This window comes from Hesperophylax consimilis, chromosome 17, assembly GCF_061612785.1.
Source record: "Hesperophylax consimilis isolate HC1 chromosome 17, BYU_Hcon_1.0, whole genome shotgun sequence".
Classification (NCBI taxonomy): domain Eukaryota; kingdom Metazoa; phylum Arthropoda; class Insecta; order Trichoptera; family Limnephilidae; genus Hesperophylax; species Hesperophylax consimilis.
In genome coordinates, this window is record NC_142852.1 from 5,479,452 (window position 1) to 5,498,531 (window position 19,080).

Below are 19,080 nucleotides of genomic sequence, written 5' to 3' on the forward strand. Positions count from 1 at the left end.
GGCAAATTCTGAAATATTCTCGATTTTGGTAATTTCGTTTTATGCATATGAGTAGCAGGAAATGTTTAAAGATCATTTTTCGAAGATTGAAGCTATAATATGGCCATATTATGACTTTAAAGGTGGACGTTGAACATGGCTTGAAAATTATGAATGATTATTTTGGATATTGAACACATCGTCTGGAGATTGAACAATTCGGCTCCCATAAGTTTTAGGTATTTTTTTGTTAAATTAGCCAATTAGTGATAAATTGTATATGGGTACAGGGTGATTTTCAGATTTCAACACTTTACTTTTATCTTGGGTAGTAGTTGACTTAAAGTATTACTTTAAAATATACAATCAGCGTCCTTGAATCATCCAAATATTATGTAAGTTTGAAAACAACGTACAAGTACAAAAGTACCTACCGCTAATATACTACTATCGGTTGTCGGTGCATGCGTGATGTGAAATATTCTAACATAGTACGTATTACGGCCTCCGTGTCCATGGGGTAAAGCTTTTGACTAGAGATCCGGTAAATAAATGTTGGTTATAAATGACATAATTTTAAGACTTACCTTTCTATTTGAGCTACTGGTCTAAGGTTTATTGATTCTTGAGTAGTGAAATTGAAGTTTCAGTTCAATAACAGTATATATTCGCAATTAAATGTATTTTTAGTGAAACAATTTAGTTGTTAGAAAACAGCTAAAAATCAACATGGCCGCTCATTTGAACTAACCGACTCCTGATTGGTTGAAAGTGGAGATTGAACATTCAAGCCCTCAACGTTTGGCGGGATGTTGAACAAATAACTATTAACTTTTAAAAATATTTTATATTCATAACGTTGAGTATTTGAATGTTCAATATCCGGGAGTTTGAACAAATAAGTGCTAAAACATTGTTCCGTGAGTGGATATTGGCACACGAAAAATTCTGAAAATGTCACTTAAAAACCAAAAAAATATGTTATTTTTAGCTTCATTAATGCGCAATAGGCTAATGAACATATTGGCTTTCATAACTCAGTTTTGCAAAAAAAGGTCTATTGAACATACAAGAACTGGGACAGTGAGTAGGTACGATAAAAAATAGATTACAGGCTTTCAGTAGACAGTGCAGTAGTCTATAGTAGACATTAGGTATGAGAAAATATAGATTAAAGGCTTGCAGTAGACAGTGCTTAGTCTATAGGAGAAAGTAGGTATGATAAAATATAGATTACAGGCTTACAGTAGACAGTGCAGTAGTCTATAGTAGACATTAGGTATGAGAAAATATAGATTAAAGGCTTGCAGTAGACAGTGCTTAGTCTATAGGAGAAAGTAGGTATGATAAAATATAGATTACAGGCTTTCAGTAGACAGTGCAGTAGTCTATAGTAGACATTAGGTATGAGAAAATATAGATTAAAGGCTTGCAGTAGACAGTGCTGTAGTCTATAGTAGAAAGTAGGTATGATAAAATATAGATTACAGGCTTACGGTAGGCAGTGTAGTAGTTTATAGTAGACTGGCGTCCTTCATTTGAGAAATATTTTAAGATTTGGAAATGGGAAGTGAAAAAGATCGTACAGAAGCGACATAGTTTGAGTTAGAAGAACTTCCTTACGTTATTGTTTTACAGATCAGGTTGGAACTTTACTCTAGCTCTTTGCTGAGTTACTCCTGCTCTGATGACGGATGATGTAGAACTCAGGTTTGTGGTCCCAGGTGGAACTGTGTTGGCAAATTATTAGTAGGAATTTCAGGATGAGAATTTGGAACAATACAACAGAATCAGCCCAAACTGAATCCGAAAAAACACAGCAATAATGTATTAATTTTTATTTGCTAAATCTCGCAATTTTAATAACAGAAATATGTACTTAAATACAGGTTTGCGCAAAGAATTTATGTTTACTCATTAATATTTTTTTTTACAATAGGGGAAAAAATATTATTTTTAATATTTCCAAAAGGTAGTTTGAAACATGCTGTATAGAATCAGCGCATCTGTTTGAGTGGTTAATATGTTCATTGTTATTCAAGATTATGTTATTCAACATTTTATGTTATTCAAGATTATTTAAAATATTATTTAGTAGTTGGTGGCCTTTTTAGGACAATTCTTGAGGGCCACACAGGTGGCATCCGCAGCACTCTTCTTCAGGAAGAAGATCTTGCAGCGGCACCCCTTTGCTGGTACCTTGTCCTTGCATTGGGCCACCGTGGGGCACTCACACGTGCCACTGGCGCAGGGACTCGGAGAGGCCACCAGTTCGGAGTTAGGGTCAGTGCAGCCTGGAATCAGAGTGTTTATTTGCTACAATGTTGAACATGTGGGCTTGGGTGCGAAAATGAACAATCTGAATTGATATTGCTTATTCAATATGCGGTGCTAACAGTATGGAAGATTGACACCATCTACAGTTTCTTGTGTTTAGAATGAACCAAATGCTTATGTAGTTAGATACAATGCAGAATGAGTTAATGATGAATATCAATAACTCCACAGTTATATTTTTACAAAAGAGAGTACGAAAGCAGTACGAATTCTCGTCGTGAATAATGAACACTTGTAGCTAGTGGACGAGTTTGTGTATTGAGAGATGGAAATGTTGAAAGAAGGATAAATGTAGGACTGACAGCGATTGTGGCTAGTGAAAAGTTGTCAAGAGAAGCAAGGCTAACAGTCCACAATGGAGTGTTGGTACACACCCTGGTGTATGGCAGTGAGGCATGACACTGGTACAGGAATGATGTAATCGGAATGCTTATTGCAAAGATTGTATCAGTTGATGCCGCTATACCATCAAATCGATTCCTTTTAGTCATAATCAGACACTAAAAATGAGGTTCGTACCCAAAGAAAAACCTTTGATGTAACTGTGCATTCTCTGGGTCAACGCCATCTGAGCCTTTGAAGTTTCTGTGCCTTTTGGTGGCCTAACAAATAAAATGTATAGCTTCTATAGGAAACACACAAGAGGTACTGCAAGGATTAGTATTGGGTCCAACATTGTTTGTAACTTTCTTAAAAGTTACCAGCCGTAGGTCGCCACTGGGGTGACTTATGGCACAATAGTTCCAGGGGCGGTGGTATCCATAACCGCCTCACATAATGAGAGTATTTGTAATTTATCAATTTGTTCTTACATTGTTCTGGTTTGACGCACTGATTGGACAGGCCTCTCACGAATCCAGGCAGACAGCGACACGCGATAGGGCAACCGGGCGGCTTGGTACATTTGGCTTCTTCACCTGAAAACACCATTGCGCAAGTCCGGTCGGCGCACAGCGCGCAGGTGTCAACTATTTCATTCGCACCACATTGAGGGGCTGGAAATATTAGGAAATTTGTAATAATATGCAAATTCAAATGAAAATGGGCATTGAATTTGCGTCCCCCTCAATAGTAATAGACCACAAAAATTGCATTTGAAAAAAAAGTGAACAAGAAGACATTGGGGTGTTTTAAAATAAGATAGTTGATAATAATATTATTATTTAATTAGTTTGATGAAATTAATAATAATGACTAATTGGTGTGTAAATTGTGTGATTATGTATGTAATCAAAGGACCATTGATTTTATACAAGTGACCACTGCACAGAGTGGAAAATATGTTGTGTTCTCATTTGATTCTGCGCTATTAAAAACAAAGTAAACATTATCTCACTCGACCTTGGAGGATATTATTCCTCCAAGCCCTTGATCTAGTTTATAAACATTTATTTAAGAAGAAAGTCATCTAAAAGAACTAACTTGGCCGCGCAATACACTTCCCGCCCTTGTCCTTGACAAATCCACTCTTGCATTTGCAACCATCGGCTCGGTTTGCGTTCAAGTCTCCCTGGCATGGTTTAGCTGCAAAAAGAGTTATGCAAAGGCATCGATAAGAAATTTTTACATACTTATGTAAAAATGTATGACACTTATAATACAATGTACTCGTTTGGCGTTTTTGGTTGGGTAAAAGAGAAATATTTGACGGCCTCTGTTGTCGAGGGGTAAGACTAAGAATCTGTAGTTCGCTGGTTCGAATTTGATCCCATCCCGCACAAGTAAAGATAATTTGAAATTTTGACAATTATTTCATCAAATGTATATTTGCGGTACGTTACAGAGTGTAAGATACTCTCAATATCACCCTGGTGTAGGACCAACATTCAGAATGGAAATGTTGCTTGAAATGAATTTATATGGTATGCGGTGACAAGATCTGAATACTCAAGTATTCCTCCACCTTCCTCTTACCTATCTCCTTAACGTTCCCACTATATCCAGCTTCACAACACATCTGCTCGAGTGGAACGCATTGCAGAAGCACTTATTGTTGCAGGTCTTGTTGATGATGGTGCAATACTAGCAAATGATATCACAGTAAGGCACGGGTATCGTAGTTGTTTGGACTGAGCTGGACATTGCTTGACTGTAATGCAGATGTTCTTGGCATCCCTGGCGAAGCCCATCTCACAATAGCATTTATTGTTGCTTGATTTTGATGGTGCAACACTAGCAAGTAATAACGCAGTTACTTAGGTTGATGGTGCAACACTAGCAAGTAATAACGCAGTTACATAGGTTACTTAAGTAATAACGCAGTTACTTAGTTACTTAGGATACTTAGGTTTGGTAGTTGTTTTGATGTTGATTGGACTGGTCTAAACACTGCTCGACTGAAATGCAGACATTGTTCGCGTCCCTGGAGAAGCCCACCTTGCAGTAACAAGTCTTTTCGAAAGCCTTGTTGATGATAGTGCAACACTAGTTAGTGATATCACAGAAAGGCACACAGATCTGATAGTTGATGATTGTTGTTGAGACTAACCTGGACACTGCTTGACTGGAATGCAGACGTTCTTGGCGTTTCTGGCGAAGCCTGCTTTGAAGTAGCAATTTTTGCTGCAGTTCTTGTTGATACTAGTACAAGGATCCCCAAGGGTGGCGCAAGTTGTGTCGCAAGCGGAGAAGCAGGCGAAGAACTCGTTTTCACTCCGAATTTCTCTGGAGGCAAATACAAAATGGGCGGTGAATTTCCAAGAGTGATAATTCCTAAACTAACACACCACCAGTAAGATTATCTTTCATAAAAACCACGCTACTCATACATACAAATCATCAAAATATAATTGATTACCTACAGTGATCGCCTATCTTTTTCCTAGGGCCTAGGCATCTATTGGTTTTGACAAGAGCGCTAAAATTTTACTTGCGCCATGCGCCATTTGGCTCAGGACCAGCCCTGACTAGACGAACAACAATAGTAACGCCTTTTGACTTTTACATGGTATAATTTAAATCATAATACATAAACCATAATATAATAAATAAAAATCGTGTACATAATAAAAGCTTGTAAAGAAATATAGCTTGTAAAACAACAAAAGATATTATGAAATAGAAGTTAAGAACATGTAATTAAATGCAATCTTCAAATAGATGCCAAAATTGTAAGTTTCGCTGATAATACGATTCTCCTCTTCAAATCAAGAAATTGGAATGATGTATACATAAAAGCTAACAGGGGCATAACTGTGGTTAAAAGATGGTTAAACAATAATACACTAACAATGAATGTGACCAAAACTAAATACATTGATTTTAGTATTAATCCTTCCTTAAGAAACCCAGAAAATCAAATTAAAATATGTGCTTGCAACCTGACAAATACGATAATATGTGATTGCCCTTATTTAGAACAGGTAACTAAAATTAAATACTTAGGTATTATTTTTGACAGCAATTTAAAGTGGAAACAACATATAACCTCTACAGCAAACAAACTTAGAAAATTCATTTACTTTTTTAGACAAACTCGCAACTTTCTCAACCTAAGCCAGCTCAAAACAATCTACTCTGCACCGTGTCAATGTTTAATAGAGTATGGTATCATAGCATGGGGAGGAGCAAAAGCTGCCTCCATTGATCCAATATCTAAAGCTCAGAAACTTATAATAATGATTATCCTCAAACTACCAATCACAAGCAGTTCGGAAGAAATCTTTGGGAAAATCTGTGTTATGGACATAAGGCAACTTTATGCCAAAAACATACTAACATATCTCTTCAAACACAAAACTATTTTGACAATATCTAAACTGCTCGTGATACTAGAACCAAAGGACATAATTTCTTAGAAATCCCTTTCGCTAAAACAACTTTTGGCCAGAGAAATTTTAGATATTTTGCAACAAGGCTATATAATGCTCTCCCACTAGCCATTAGACTGAACGATTTTTTTTCTGAAATATAAAACAGACATCAAGTCTTGGATCATCAGCCAAGACAGATCCATGATCAAAAATTTTATAAAAATCCCTACATAAGTATGTACTCCAACTAGATGCTGTTTAACAAATTTATCATTTATTATTATTATTATTTATTATTTTTTATCTTTTTCACAATGTTTAACTCTTAAACCCTACCACTCTGGGAATGTAATTATTCCTACCACGGGGTACTGAAGTACCCCGGGCAGAAAAAAATTAATAAAATAAAAGTATTTGATATTTTTTAAAATATTATTTGTATTATGGCAAAGTAATAAAAAAAGACAATAAAATTTATTAATAAAAACTAAAAGACATTTTTGTCGTCACATGAAGGACAGATTTTGTATTGATGGTCAGCACAAATATGGCGGCGACAAGTGTTACAGACAGATCGAGATTTTCTGTCCTTTGTGCGCGGACAAAAACAGCAGCGACCAGGTTTGAGATTATCAGGGACCGGTCTATGATCTTCACTATGAATATTCAAGACTGCACTTATAGTTTCTCTGATATCCCGGAGTAAACTTGGCCATTGAAATTTTGCTCTCATATGAGAATATATGAGTGCCATTGACAAACTCTAAAGAAATTCACGCCGTTTGGTTATTTTCTCTTTATCAATGTTAGTTGACAGTTTGAATAAGACCCAAGAGTTGACACCAACGGCATTTAGCAACCCGTAGAAGAGACACATGGGACACCTTTTGGTCTTCCTGGACGTCGAGTACTTCTTACAAAGTTGGTCGAACACATCCACCCCGCATTTGGTTTTACTATAGAAATGTATTATTTCTGGGAGGTACACTTCATTATCCTTGTCAGGGCTGTCATGCATGGTGGACAGCATGATTACAGCTTTTTTCTTAGCTGACTTCAGAGGACAATACGACAAAAGTGTGAGAGGTCCGTCGTAGGCAAACATTGAGGTGCATCTTTCTCAATTTTTAGTGTCCAAGTATACACGAGGAATTTCTCGTTTATTCTTCTTTACTGTTCCAACTAATGTTATCCCTTTTTCCAGTAACTTCTTGGCCGTGGGTATAGACGTGAACCAATTGTTACATGTCAGGTTTCTGTTAAGACCTTGTACGGGAGCAGTCAGTTCCATAACATTATTATGACATTTTCTGTACAGAACTGATGGAGAATCTAGCACACGAACCAAGCGCCTATCTTCTTCATTTATACCAGCCCCATCATTGTCAGGCACTAAATACTCTTCATCTCCTTCCACTTGATCACCGTCTTCATGAGATGGGACTTCAGAATGGTCCCAGAAATCCTCGATAACACTGTCGGGCTCATCTTCTAAATCTTCTCCTAGGTTTAGCTCTTCGTCGTCAGAAACCAACAAAGCAGCTGCAATTTTACCCCCCCCAAGATTTCGAGTCTGGGATTCCATATCTGAAAACAATACAACACCTCATTACACTGCACACACTGTCATTACATTCATAACACATTATTAGTCCATGAATGTCTCGTTACTGGGCGCAGGCCCTCTCTATCAACACTGTACTGTAGTCATTATCACAAAGTAAAGTAAATCATAAATAATCTGTAAACTTACCAGAGAGGTGTCAAAAAACAACTTCAGTAATTCAAGTATAACTGGAAGGAAGAACTAACACTATTCCTACCACGGGGTACTGGGGTACCCCGGAACACCTGTGGACGCGACTGCACTTGCCGGTTGCACTTGGAGGTCACGGCTTACCGACGTACTTACACGCCATTTATCGAGAGTAGATTAGCTAGAGCGATTTTTGCAACAGTGCAATATTGTCAAAATTGTTGATATTTTAAACACCAGGGGGGTACTCCAGTACCCCAGGTAGGGTTTAAGAGTTAATGTAATGAAATATTTTATGTATCAAAAAAAATATGTAAAAATTAATTCATGTATCAAATACGTCTGTCTCGACACAGGGTTATCCTAGTGAGGCAGACATCGAAAAAAAAACCTGAAAAAAAACATTAGATTGATAATAAAAAATAAAAAAAAAGTAAAATAATAATTTTTCTATTTTGGATACTGACAATTCGCGGTGGAATCAATTATCTATAAATAGTATAAAATAAAGTGACATTCGCGTCTGTCTGTGCGCTTAGTTCGTCTTAACTATGCGACTGATTTCGATAAGGTTTTCAGCATCATTTAGAGAATTTCTTCCGGAAGTTTTAGATAAATAACACATGCATTGACACATATTGATAAAAAGCAGAGAAAAGTCGATATAAAGATTATTTTTGGCCGCTTACATTGTTAACGCTGGCGAGACCTTATGAGAATATCAAAATAATGTACTACGGAATTGTATACCTTAAAAATGCCCACAGAAAAGTCTGTTATATATATACAATCGTTATACATATCGCAGTTGCCGTCTGGTCCCCAAAATCTCCAAGTGCGTCTTCTGTTTCCTGAGAGAAAGGGCTGCCGTCGGACCAATGAAGCTCAAAATGCCCTTCGTCTTACCTAGAAAAAGACAAAATTTGAGACCAATGATTTCACTATTCTAGTATTGTACACATATTTAATAAATTTCATAGATAAAATTAATTAAACATATTTTAACCTTTCCCTTACTGTCCTAAAAAAATACACCCGTTACGGTGCTGTGTAGTCAATACACATCTTAAAATAAGCGATTTTAAATCGGAAAAATATGAATATTCATAGCCAATCGCTTATGTTTATTATATTTTATGTCAAAAGTAATAATAATTGTAATTTAATAGCTGAAAACATGAAAAAACCATCGGCAGATGCTAAAAAAACGTGCGAGAAGTCCTTATCTAACGACGGTCCGTGACCGAATGGCGGCTGATGGGCGCTGGACTCACGCACACAGCTTTGCGTGTTTACGCTGCCAGTCTTGCAGGGGTTTCAAACTTTTTTTTTTTTAAATGAAATAAACAAATTTGTAAAAAGAAATATTATATTGAGAAACTAAACATTAAAAATTCTATATTCATTATATTTAAATATAACAGCAAAATTATGTAAGAACAAAACAATACAGCGAAATTAAAAATAATAAAAATTTTAAACCAAATATATTAAATTGTTAATCTAAATTGCATTGCAATTGTGGGAGGAAATATTTTTTTTTCTTTTCTGTGGCTTGTGCATACAGATTTTTGACAAATATGACAAACTATGGTGCTTCTTTTTTTTGTGTTGTATGGACAAAATCTGCAAGTTTTCGACGGTGCTCGGGACACTAGTACATTTCTTGAATCACTCGTAATATCATTCGTAACAGCAGTTGCGGGTGGTGTTTCTTGATAATATGACAAAACTGTCTCGAAAGCATCTTGTTGTTGTTTGTGAAATTTGACCGTGCTGTTTTTTCTTTTCATTACATTGGGCTTAGCCAACTCTAAACCTAGCTGTCTTATGAATAATTTCCTTTTACTTCTATTATTTTTTTTCCACTCCGGATACTTTTGAATCCATAATAAATATGTGTTCAGTGCAGCAATGTCTAACATTTCCATGAACAAGCGAAACGGCCATCTTCTTGTCGACCTTACACACGAATACTCGGAGGTCATTTTGTCCCCTGTGTCAACAGCACCTTTGGTTTTATTGTAATGTAAAATAATATCTGGTTTTTTTGTATCGGTTTGGCTTATTTCATTTCCAAGGAATTGAGTTGATAAGAGCAAAACTGCTTTATTTTGCTGAGGCACATATGATACAAGTGTTTTATTTGATATAAACCAAACTGGCTACTATGCAATGGCCTTTCTTTTGATGGCAAAAACTCTTTAGGGATTTCTCTCTTATTTTTGCGAAGAGTGCCAGTTATAGTCAGATTTTTAGACAAAAGATTGTCCGCCAGTGGTACTGACGTAAAAAAATTATCCGTGGTTATGCCTCTATTGGTGCCATATTGAGGTTCCACCAATTCCATAACGACACGATTGCCTTGATTTATTTCTCTTTTATTATTTATCATACCGGTGTATATTTGCATGTTACATATATATGCGGTTTTAGCATCTGCAGCGATCCATATTTTGATGCCATACCTGGCTGGCTTTGACTTAATATATACCCGAAATGGACATTTACCTCTAAACGCCGCCAAACGCTCATCCACGGTTATATCAAGCGATGGAGAGTAATTTGATTTACACGCATCTACCAATTTACTGAAAATCGACTTAATTGGCTCTAGCTTGTCTGAAGAAGCTTCAAATCTCTCTCGTCTTGTATCTCTATTATCAAAACGGATCTGACTATAAATTTTTATGAACCTGTCTCGAGACATAGCTGCCGTGAAAAACGGCTGACAAAATGGACTTTCACTTGTCCACAACTCATTCAAACTTAGTTTTCGGGTGCGATTTCTGCCGGAAGCAAGCATTATACCGATGAAAGCATATAGTTCATCTTCGGATAATTGCTCAATCATATTCCCGGGTAAACGCCTCAATTGACGATTCGTTTCTTGGCATATTTCTGTCACCATATCTGCGCTTATAAATAAAGCAAACATTTCTCTTATTGTGTTAGATAATAAACTACCATTTTTCAGGCCGGAAGTTTCATTGACAATATTGCATTGCCGACGTCTCGATGATGATGGTGGTAATACACTCCATTCGAATCCGTGTTTTGAAACTAGTATTTCTCCCTCGTCTTCATTTTCACTAGTCGATTCCGAGTCCGATTCTTCTAAATGTTCAACCAAATCTTCAGTATCAATATCACTATCATAATCAAGTTCTTGCGCTATCTCTTCTTCTGTTAAATTTCTGTCAGTCATTATTCTTCCTGAAAATGGAAGGGTTTTTGTAAATAATGTAAAACGCAGTATTGCTTAACTGAATATTATAACGAATAAGAAAAAAAATGTGAAATAAATATTCAAAAATAAATCTTAGATCAATGATTAAATGACGAAAGCGCACGAATAAATAGTTACGTAATACACACTTTTCAATACTATAATATAAGGTATAACACAGTATTCGGAAATAAATGAAAAAGTACTTACAAAAAATTATTAATTTAATTATCGAACGGAAATAATGATTCACTTTAGTACCCCTGCACAAGTTGGTCACGAGACGAAGCTACACAATGCGGTCGTAGGTATCGATGGTCTAAATAGAAAAATAGAACTGGGGACAAGTGGATTTCTCATGTGCACGCATAGCGAAGTAAAGCGGGATATCAATAGCGTGTCATTTCCTCGCACACTCTTCGCGTAGCAATGGCACACGGTTGAGTGTATTGGTATATTTGCTCCCGATTTCTTAAAAAAACTCTGATTTTTAATTGAATTTGAAAACTATGATAAATATTATTTTTTAATTAAGAGGATTGTCTATGGACACACATCGAAAAGTACAGTTGAAGTTCTATCCTCAATTTTTTTATTGATAACAGTGCCAAAACCTAAACCGAACTAAAAAAATACCTTACAAGTGATCCGTTATTCAAATGGTAGCACGAAACCAGAGTGATCTGTGAGTTTATAGTGTCCTAACAGTTCATGCTGACATTCCAAAACAAACGTCACTCAGCCACAATAACAACACAGATAACGCAGCGAATCCACATAGAGTAGTAAAGCCAGTTTCCAACCTTTCCTACTACAAAGAGCACAACAACAAGAAATGTCTGCCGACAAAAACCTTCGAAGCAAAGGACAAATGCCCGCGACAACGAGCTTGGCTACAGATGTATCTTCACAAATTGACATACTTATGGAGAAAATGGAAAAAAAAATGGTAACAAAATTGGAAGCTTTTAAATCGGCAATTATAAAAAAAATTGACGATGAAAACTTAGAGAGTAAACACTCGAGAGATTTCATCAGCCGTCAATATGACGATCTAATTGCTAAAATGGAAACCATCACTAAATTGGTTTCCGAAGTAGAGTCACTAAGGAATACACTCATCGAAAAGGACAAACAAATAAAGTGTCTGGAAGTCAGATTGGCGGAAGTTGATCAAAGATCACTAGAAGATTCACTGGAGTTTGCCGGCCTCATTCCAAAAAATGACGAGCAGCCCTCTGATGCTATAAAACGGGTGGCTTCAATTGCAGGAGTGGATATAAAAGGAGAAGATATAGTGGAAGTGAGGAGGATACCTGATAAACGACCAGGAGTCCCCCCAAAAATACATATTAAACTAAACAATAGACAAAAGAGATACCAACTTCTTACAAACAGGAAACTTTTAAGCTCAGCCACCGCGCAAGATCCAGAAAGTCAACGAATCTACATCAGCGAAATTCTCAGTCCTCATTACAAAGACCTTCTATGGAGAACAAAATCAAAGGCGAAAGAAAGGGGATATAATTATGTGTGGTACAAAGATTCAAAAATTATGATTAGAAAAAAAGAAGGAGAAAAAATCATCTATATTAAACACGCTGATGATCTGTTAAAAATGGTTTAGATGCTTCTGGAGAGCTCCAACGTCGGTTAGTTATTGGCCCGATCACCCTTCATAATCAAACGGTAAGGAGAAACTTCACATTTATTGTTTCGAACTACAACAATAATTATCCACTTCGGTAATTCTCTATCTGCAACTAGGGTGAAACTCCCGGTAACTGCCACGGACAGTGGAGCTCCCATAAACATATAAACTATTTTTTTTAATTTTCGTATAATTATTATATCAACATGCCTATCTCAATGGAATTTTTTGATGAGGAATTACACAACCAAAACCTTTCTTACGCAACTTCAGATACTAATATGTGTAAACGCCTGATTGGAAACTCTGCCAATACAAAAATTATGCACCAAAACATAAGATCTATAAATAAAAACTTTGACGAACTCTTAATTCAACTTCACCACATAGATATTGTTTTCGACATAATCATTCTGACCGAGTGCTGGTTGTCAAACACATATACACCTAAAATCATAAAAAATTACACATCACACAATTCAACTACGTTTGATAATCAGAACGATGGGATTGTTGTTTACACAAAAAATAATCAAAACTTCACAGTAACCGAACTAAAAATTCAGGATGCAAGTTGCACACAAATAGAATACAACAATGATACAGTTATCCTCGCTATATACCGCTCGCCATCGACTTGTAACATCACGCCATTTCTAAACAGTCTTAGTTGCACACTTTCAAATCTTTCCAATACCAAAAATATCATAATAATGGGCGATCTAAATATTAACATACTACCGAGCAACCAACACCACCAAAGCCAAGACTATATCAACATGCTAGAATTTCATGGATTAGTGAGTACCGTTAACTCACCAACAAGAACGACAAATGGATCTATATCATGCATTGACCACATTATGGTAAAGTCAAAAAAACCATCTAAAAGTATCATCTACAAATCAACTATCACGGACCATTATTCAACTATCTTTGCACTACAAACAGCTATCCAAATAAATAAATGTAGCCTGCCTTTAGCATACAATAAAATCAACTTTCAAAATATAATAAACAATTTAAAGAACAAATCATGGCAAGAACTCTTCCAAAATAAACAATCGGAGGACGCATGGATATACTTTATTAACTATTTGAAAAACGAATTACACCACAATACCCTGACGATGACCAAAAATATAAGTAACAAATTGAAACCCTTGAAACCATGGATTAACCACTCCATTATAAATTGCATTCACAAAAGAAACACGCTACACAAAAAAACCAAAGAAAATCCGTATGACCAACTAAAATTCAACTATTATAAAAAATATAGAAACATGTGCTGTAACGTCATCAGAAAAGCAAAAGAAATTTACTACTCAGAAAGAATTAAAGAAAGTAACTATAATCCCAAAAAAATATGGGAAATACTTAGAGAAGCCACAAACTCGCAAACTACAAAAGAGAAACAGAGCATAAATAAACTTTCTATTGATGGACATATTGTTGAAACCACAAAAAATCCTAAGCTCGTTGCTGATCATGTAAACAATTTTTTTATTAATATCGGTCCAAATCTTGCTTCTCAAATTGCCCAGAGCGGAATCACCCAATCTACCGATACAGTGGTTCAAACAAATAACATAAATACAAAATTTCTATTCCAAACTGTGTCACAGGAAGAAATTCTCAAAACAATTAATTCTCTAAAAAACACTTCTTCTTCTGGACCAGACGAAATTTCAACCAAAATCCTTAAAACGCTGTCTTCGGAGATAACATTGCCACTAGAATACCTTATAAACCTAAGTATTACACAGGGCTACTTCCCCTCTAACCTAAAACAAAGTATCGTAATTCCCATCTACAAATCTGGAAACAAGTCAGATATCAATAACTATAGACCAATTACTTTACTGAATAGCTTGTCTAAAGTTTTTGAAAACCTTATTAATACACAACTTTTAAAATTCATCGAGAGCCATAAAATACTTTCAAAAAATCAATATGGTTTTCAAAAAAACAAAAGTACCTCAGATGCCATTGCCAGGGTGACAGACTTCATTGTAAAAAGCCTTGATAAAGGAAATAAATGTATTTCAATCTTTTTAGACCTCTCAAAGGCTTTTGATACAATATCACACTTTAAACTAATTAAAAAACTTGAAAAAATCGGCATCACGGACAAAGAGCTAAACTTCTTTAAAAGCTACCTAAATGGACGCAAACAACAGGTTAAAATACATAATACCCTCAGTAACCAGCGCTCAACTGACTATGGAATTCCACAAGGAAGCGTATTGGGACCAACTCTGTTCTTACTGTATATAAACAACTTTTGCAACCTTGAAATTGAGGGAAGCATTGTTAGCTTTGCCGACGATACTGTCTTACTGTTTGAAGACAACAATTGGTCAGCTGTATTTAAAAAAGCTGAAAAAAATATTAACTTAGTTAAAAAATGGTTAGATATAAACACGCTTACCCTTAACACGAAAAAAACAAAATATATCACTTCAAGCATCAATACTGCAGGCCAACCTAATGATGATTACTCCATAAAAATACATAACTGTACGAATTCCAATGTATGCAATGAGTGCCCCTGTATAGAGCGAACTCCAGAGATGAAGTACCTCGGCCTCACCATTGACCCATACCTCAAATGGAATATACATACTCAGATCATTGCGAATAAAATTAGGAAAACAATACATTTCTTCAGATCCGTAAGGAACTTCCTTAACTTACAAATTCTAAAAACAATATATTTTGCATTAACCCAATCTATCATTGAGTATGGTATCATTGCATGGGGAGGGGGTACTTCATCAGCTCTAGATCCTGTTGTAAAGGCGCAGAAAACAATTATGAAAATTATTCTCAAACTTCCTCAAACTGCAAACAGTAACTTAATTTTCAACATAATGAGAGTATTTGATGTTCGACAGATCTATGTAAAAACTATCCTCATGCATCTCTTTAAAAACAAACACGTGCTTTACGAAAAAAAAACTAACTTTAGATTTACGCGTAATTCGAACAAAGACATGTTGCAAGTTCCAGCACTTTCTTCCACCTTTGGTCAACGTAGCTTTGGCTACTTTGCCACAAAGATCTTCAACATGCTCCCGGAAAATATTAAAGAGAGTCAAACACGGAAAGAGTTTAAAAAAAATGTTAAAATTTGGATTTATTCAAATGATCGAGCCTACACCGGTGCCCTCACCCAAACGCCTTGTCATTGACAGTTATTGCAGTATGTACGGTGCTAAAACTTACTATATACGTATTGTGTAAATGCAAACAATAATGAAAAGTAACCAAATGCCTTGTCACAGTGAGTTATTATAGTATGTATTGTGTTTAAACTTATTCTATCTGTATCTTCAATATGTAAACAATAATGTAACCTAGAATAATGGATTGCTGTATGGGAACCCATACATTTACATATTAGCAAACCATAGACAAAATGGAGAAATAATTAACTAAAAATTCTGCCTCAATACAGGTTCGCCTAGTGAGGCAGGTTATGCACAACCTAAAATATAGTATATTATGCCATTCCTATATAACACTCTTACATTGATAAATATTTTTTCTTATATTAGAAACTGCCGTATTATTGTAACACTATTATTTCAACAATTTCATTGTTTCTAACTGACATATAATTATACAACTTACTAATGATATATTATATATATTCTGTAATTTTTTGATGAAATAAATAAATTAAAAAAAAAAAAAAAAAAAAAAATTCAGTGCATAAATGTATAACGGAGGAATACCTAAAAACTGAACTCAGAATTTATTATATTTATAGAGTTATTAAAGATATTAGAAGCAATGTGTAGTTATTATCATTATTCGCTCCAAATAAAAGTAAAAAAAATCATAGCTAAAAACCTGTGGAAGCAACAAAAAGTTATATCGGTGTTTTACCGTTGATCTATATAGTGAAACATCCTATTTACTAATCAAATTTATCAATTAAACAAGTGATAAAAAGAACAATATAAAATCAAGTGACAGTTCAATGCCATTGTCTCAATGGTAACAAGTGAATTTAAATAACTTTCTTTAATTTCCCTGTTTATAAATTCCCTGGCGAGAGATAATTAAATAATCACAAAGTGTTTCACAATTGGGATCTGTGTGATAGTTTAAAATAAACATTATTAAAAGTGATCTCATAATAACTGGAAACAATAATATAATATTTATCTAAATCACTCGAAGACTTGTTTCCTAATATATTAAGCTAACTCCACGGGTACATGCAAGCCTGTCGTAGTGTTGTGGTCACCGTGCTTGACTTGTTTGCTAACTGCAGCTGTAGACGACCTGAGATCGAATCCTACATAATCCAAACATTTTTATTTTTATAAAATTAATACCCAATATTCGAACCATTTAAAAATGAACAGACAGAAGAAAACACAAAAGAAAGTGACATCTGGCGACTCTGAGGAAGATGAGATGATGTCTCATTTAGACCGTAAGTGGCTAGACGAAATGTTGAAGAATCTTAAAAGTGAGCTATTTGTGTACCTCAACTCACAAATAGTAGAACAATTGGGGGACATCAAGACCAAGCTGGGGGATTTTGATGAACTCAAAACTTCACTCCAATTCTTTTCTGCGGAGTATGATAGACTAAATAAAATATGCAACATAAATGAGGCAGAAATCAAAAAACTTAATGCTGCGAATGCTCATCTTCAGCAGAGCCAACAGGAACTTCTCACTAAACTGAATGATATAGAGCAGTCAAACAGGAATTGCAATGTTGAGATTCAGATGGTTCCTGAAAAGAGGGATGAAGTAATCAAGGCTACAGTGTTAAAACTGTGTACCGCTGTCAATTACACACTAAAGGAAGATGACATTAGGTCCTGCCATCGAACACCTCATCATCCAAACGCCGTTTCAGGTTCACGACCAAAGAATATTATTCTGGCTCTTCCCAGCCCTCGTATGCGTGACGAACTTCTATCAGCAGTGAAGGCGTTCAATCGCAGGAATGCTGATAACAAATTGAATCGTCAGCATCTTGGATTCCCGGACTCCTCTCCAATTTATGTGTGTGAGCACTTATCTCCACACAACAAGGATGTACACGCGGCTGCCAGGCGCGCCGCTAAAGACCTTCGCTTCAAGTACGTGTGGGTCAAGAGTGGGCGCATATTCTTGAGAAAGGATGATACGTCTGCTTCTGTGCTTGTAAAAACCAAAGATTCTCTCCTCAAACTATCATCCAAAATGCAATCGGCAAACAACTCATCCTCAACGCATTAGTTAATGATGCAATAATATAATTCTCTTCTTTGCTTTCTACACTTAATAATGTTAAACGTTTATTATCAAAATGTAACAGGACTGCGCTCTAAAACGAATACATTTTACATAAATATTACCAATAATGATTATGATATTATTATGATAACTGAATCTTGGCTTGTGAAAAGCATCGCCAGTGAGGAACTATTTGATAATCGTTACATAGTATTTAGACGCGATCGTAGTGAGAATAAAAGAGGAGGGGGAGTGATTCTTGCGTTAAAGAAACACCTTACAGTTGTAGAGCGGAAGGATTGGGAATCGAATGCTGAAGACTTATGGGTGACAGTTATTACTAAAAATCTCAAAAGGATCAATTTGTGTTGCGTTTATATTCCACCTGGAGCCAATCACTCCCGTAACACTTATGACTTTATGGATAAATTATGTGAACTGCGAGCGCTTCATCGTGATGATAATTTTCTTATAGCGGGTGACTTCAATTTACCTTTAATAAACTGGTCAATAAGTAATGATAATAATATGAAAATTACAAATAGTCATCAATCTGAAATTATTTCTAAAATCTCTGACACTCTTAGTTTTAATGAGCTTTCACAATATTGTACTTTTCCGAACAACAATCACAAATTCTTAGACCTAGTTTTTAGCTCTTTCCCTGTAATCGTGTCACATACCTCCCAACATCTTATACCTGAATGTAAATATCATAAATCAATCATTATTGATATCAGTACAGAGATAGAAATCCCCATGGTAAGTAAGAAAAGAACAATAAATCTCTTTAAACAGGCGAATTATGAAAATATAAACAATGTCCTCAACAATGTTGATTGGGATGCTGAATTTTCTAATCTAACAACCGATATAGCTATTAACCGTTTTTACGATATATTGGATGAAATCATTCACTGTAACGTTCCATCAAAAAAAGTTCAGGATAACAGCACATATCCATATTGGTATAACCCGGCTTTAATAAAATTAACAAAAGAAAAATACAGAATATTTAAAAAGTGGAAAAAATGGTCAAATCCTTTAGATTATCATGAATTCTGTGTTCTGCGAACGAGACAAAAAAAAGTTTCGAACGAATGTCATAGACAATTCATAATAAATG

At 35.4% G+C, this 19,080-nt stretch overlaps 2 protein-coding genes across 2 annotated transcripts; one reads left to right on the forward strand and one right to left on the reverse strand.

Annotated features, from left to right (window-relative positions):
• Window positions 1-2,070: 2,070 nt before the first annotated feature.
• Window positions 2,071-4,871, reverse strand: LOC149415838 (serine protease inhibitor swm-1-like; the record flags this gene model as incomplete). The annotated part of the gene is made up of 4 exons (XM_089641735.1): window positions 2,071-2,273; window positions 3,129-3,311; window positions 3,739-3,840; window positions 4,805-4,871. Coding segments are annotated over 4 exons (555 nt in total), but the record flags the coding sequence as incomplete, so codon positions are not given.
• Window positions 4,872-17,078: 12,207 nt separating this feature from the next.
• Window positions 17,079-17,957, forward strand: LOC149415839 (uncharacterized). Its single transcript, XM_089641736.1, has one exon. It carries the CDS (start codon window positions 17,079-17,081, stop codon window positions 17,955-17,957), a length of 879 nt encoding a protein of 292 aa, XP_089497862.1.
• Window positions 17,958-19,080: the final 1,123 nt, after the last annotated feature.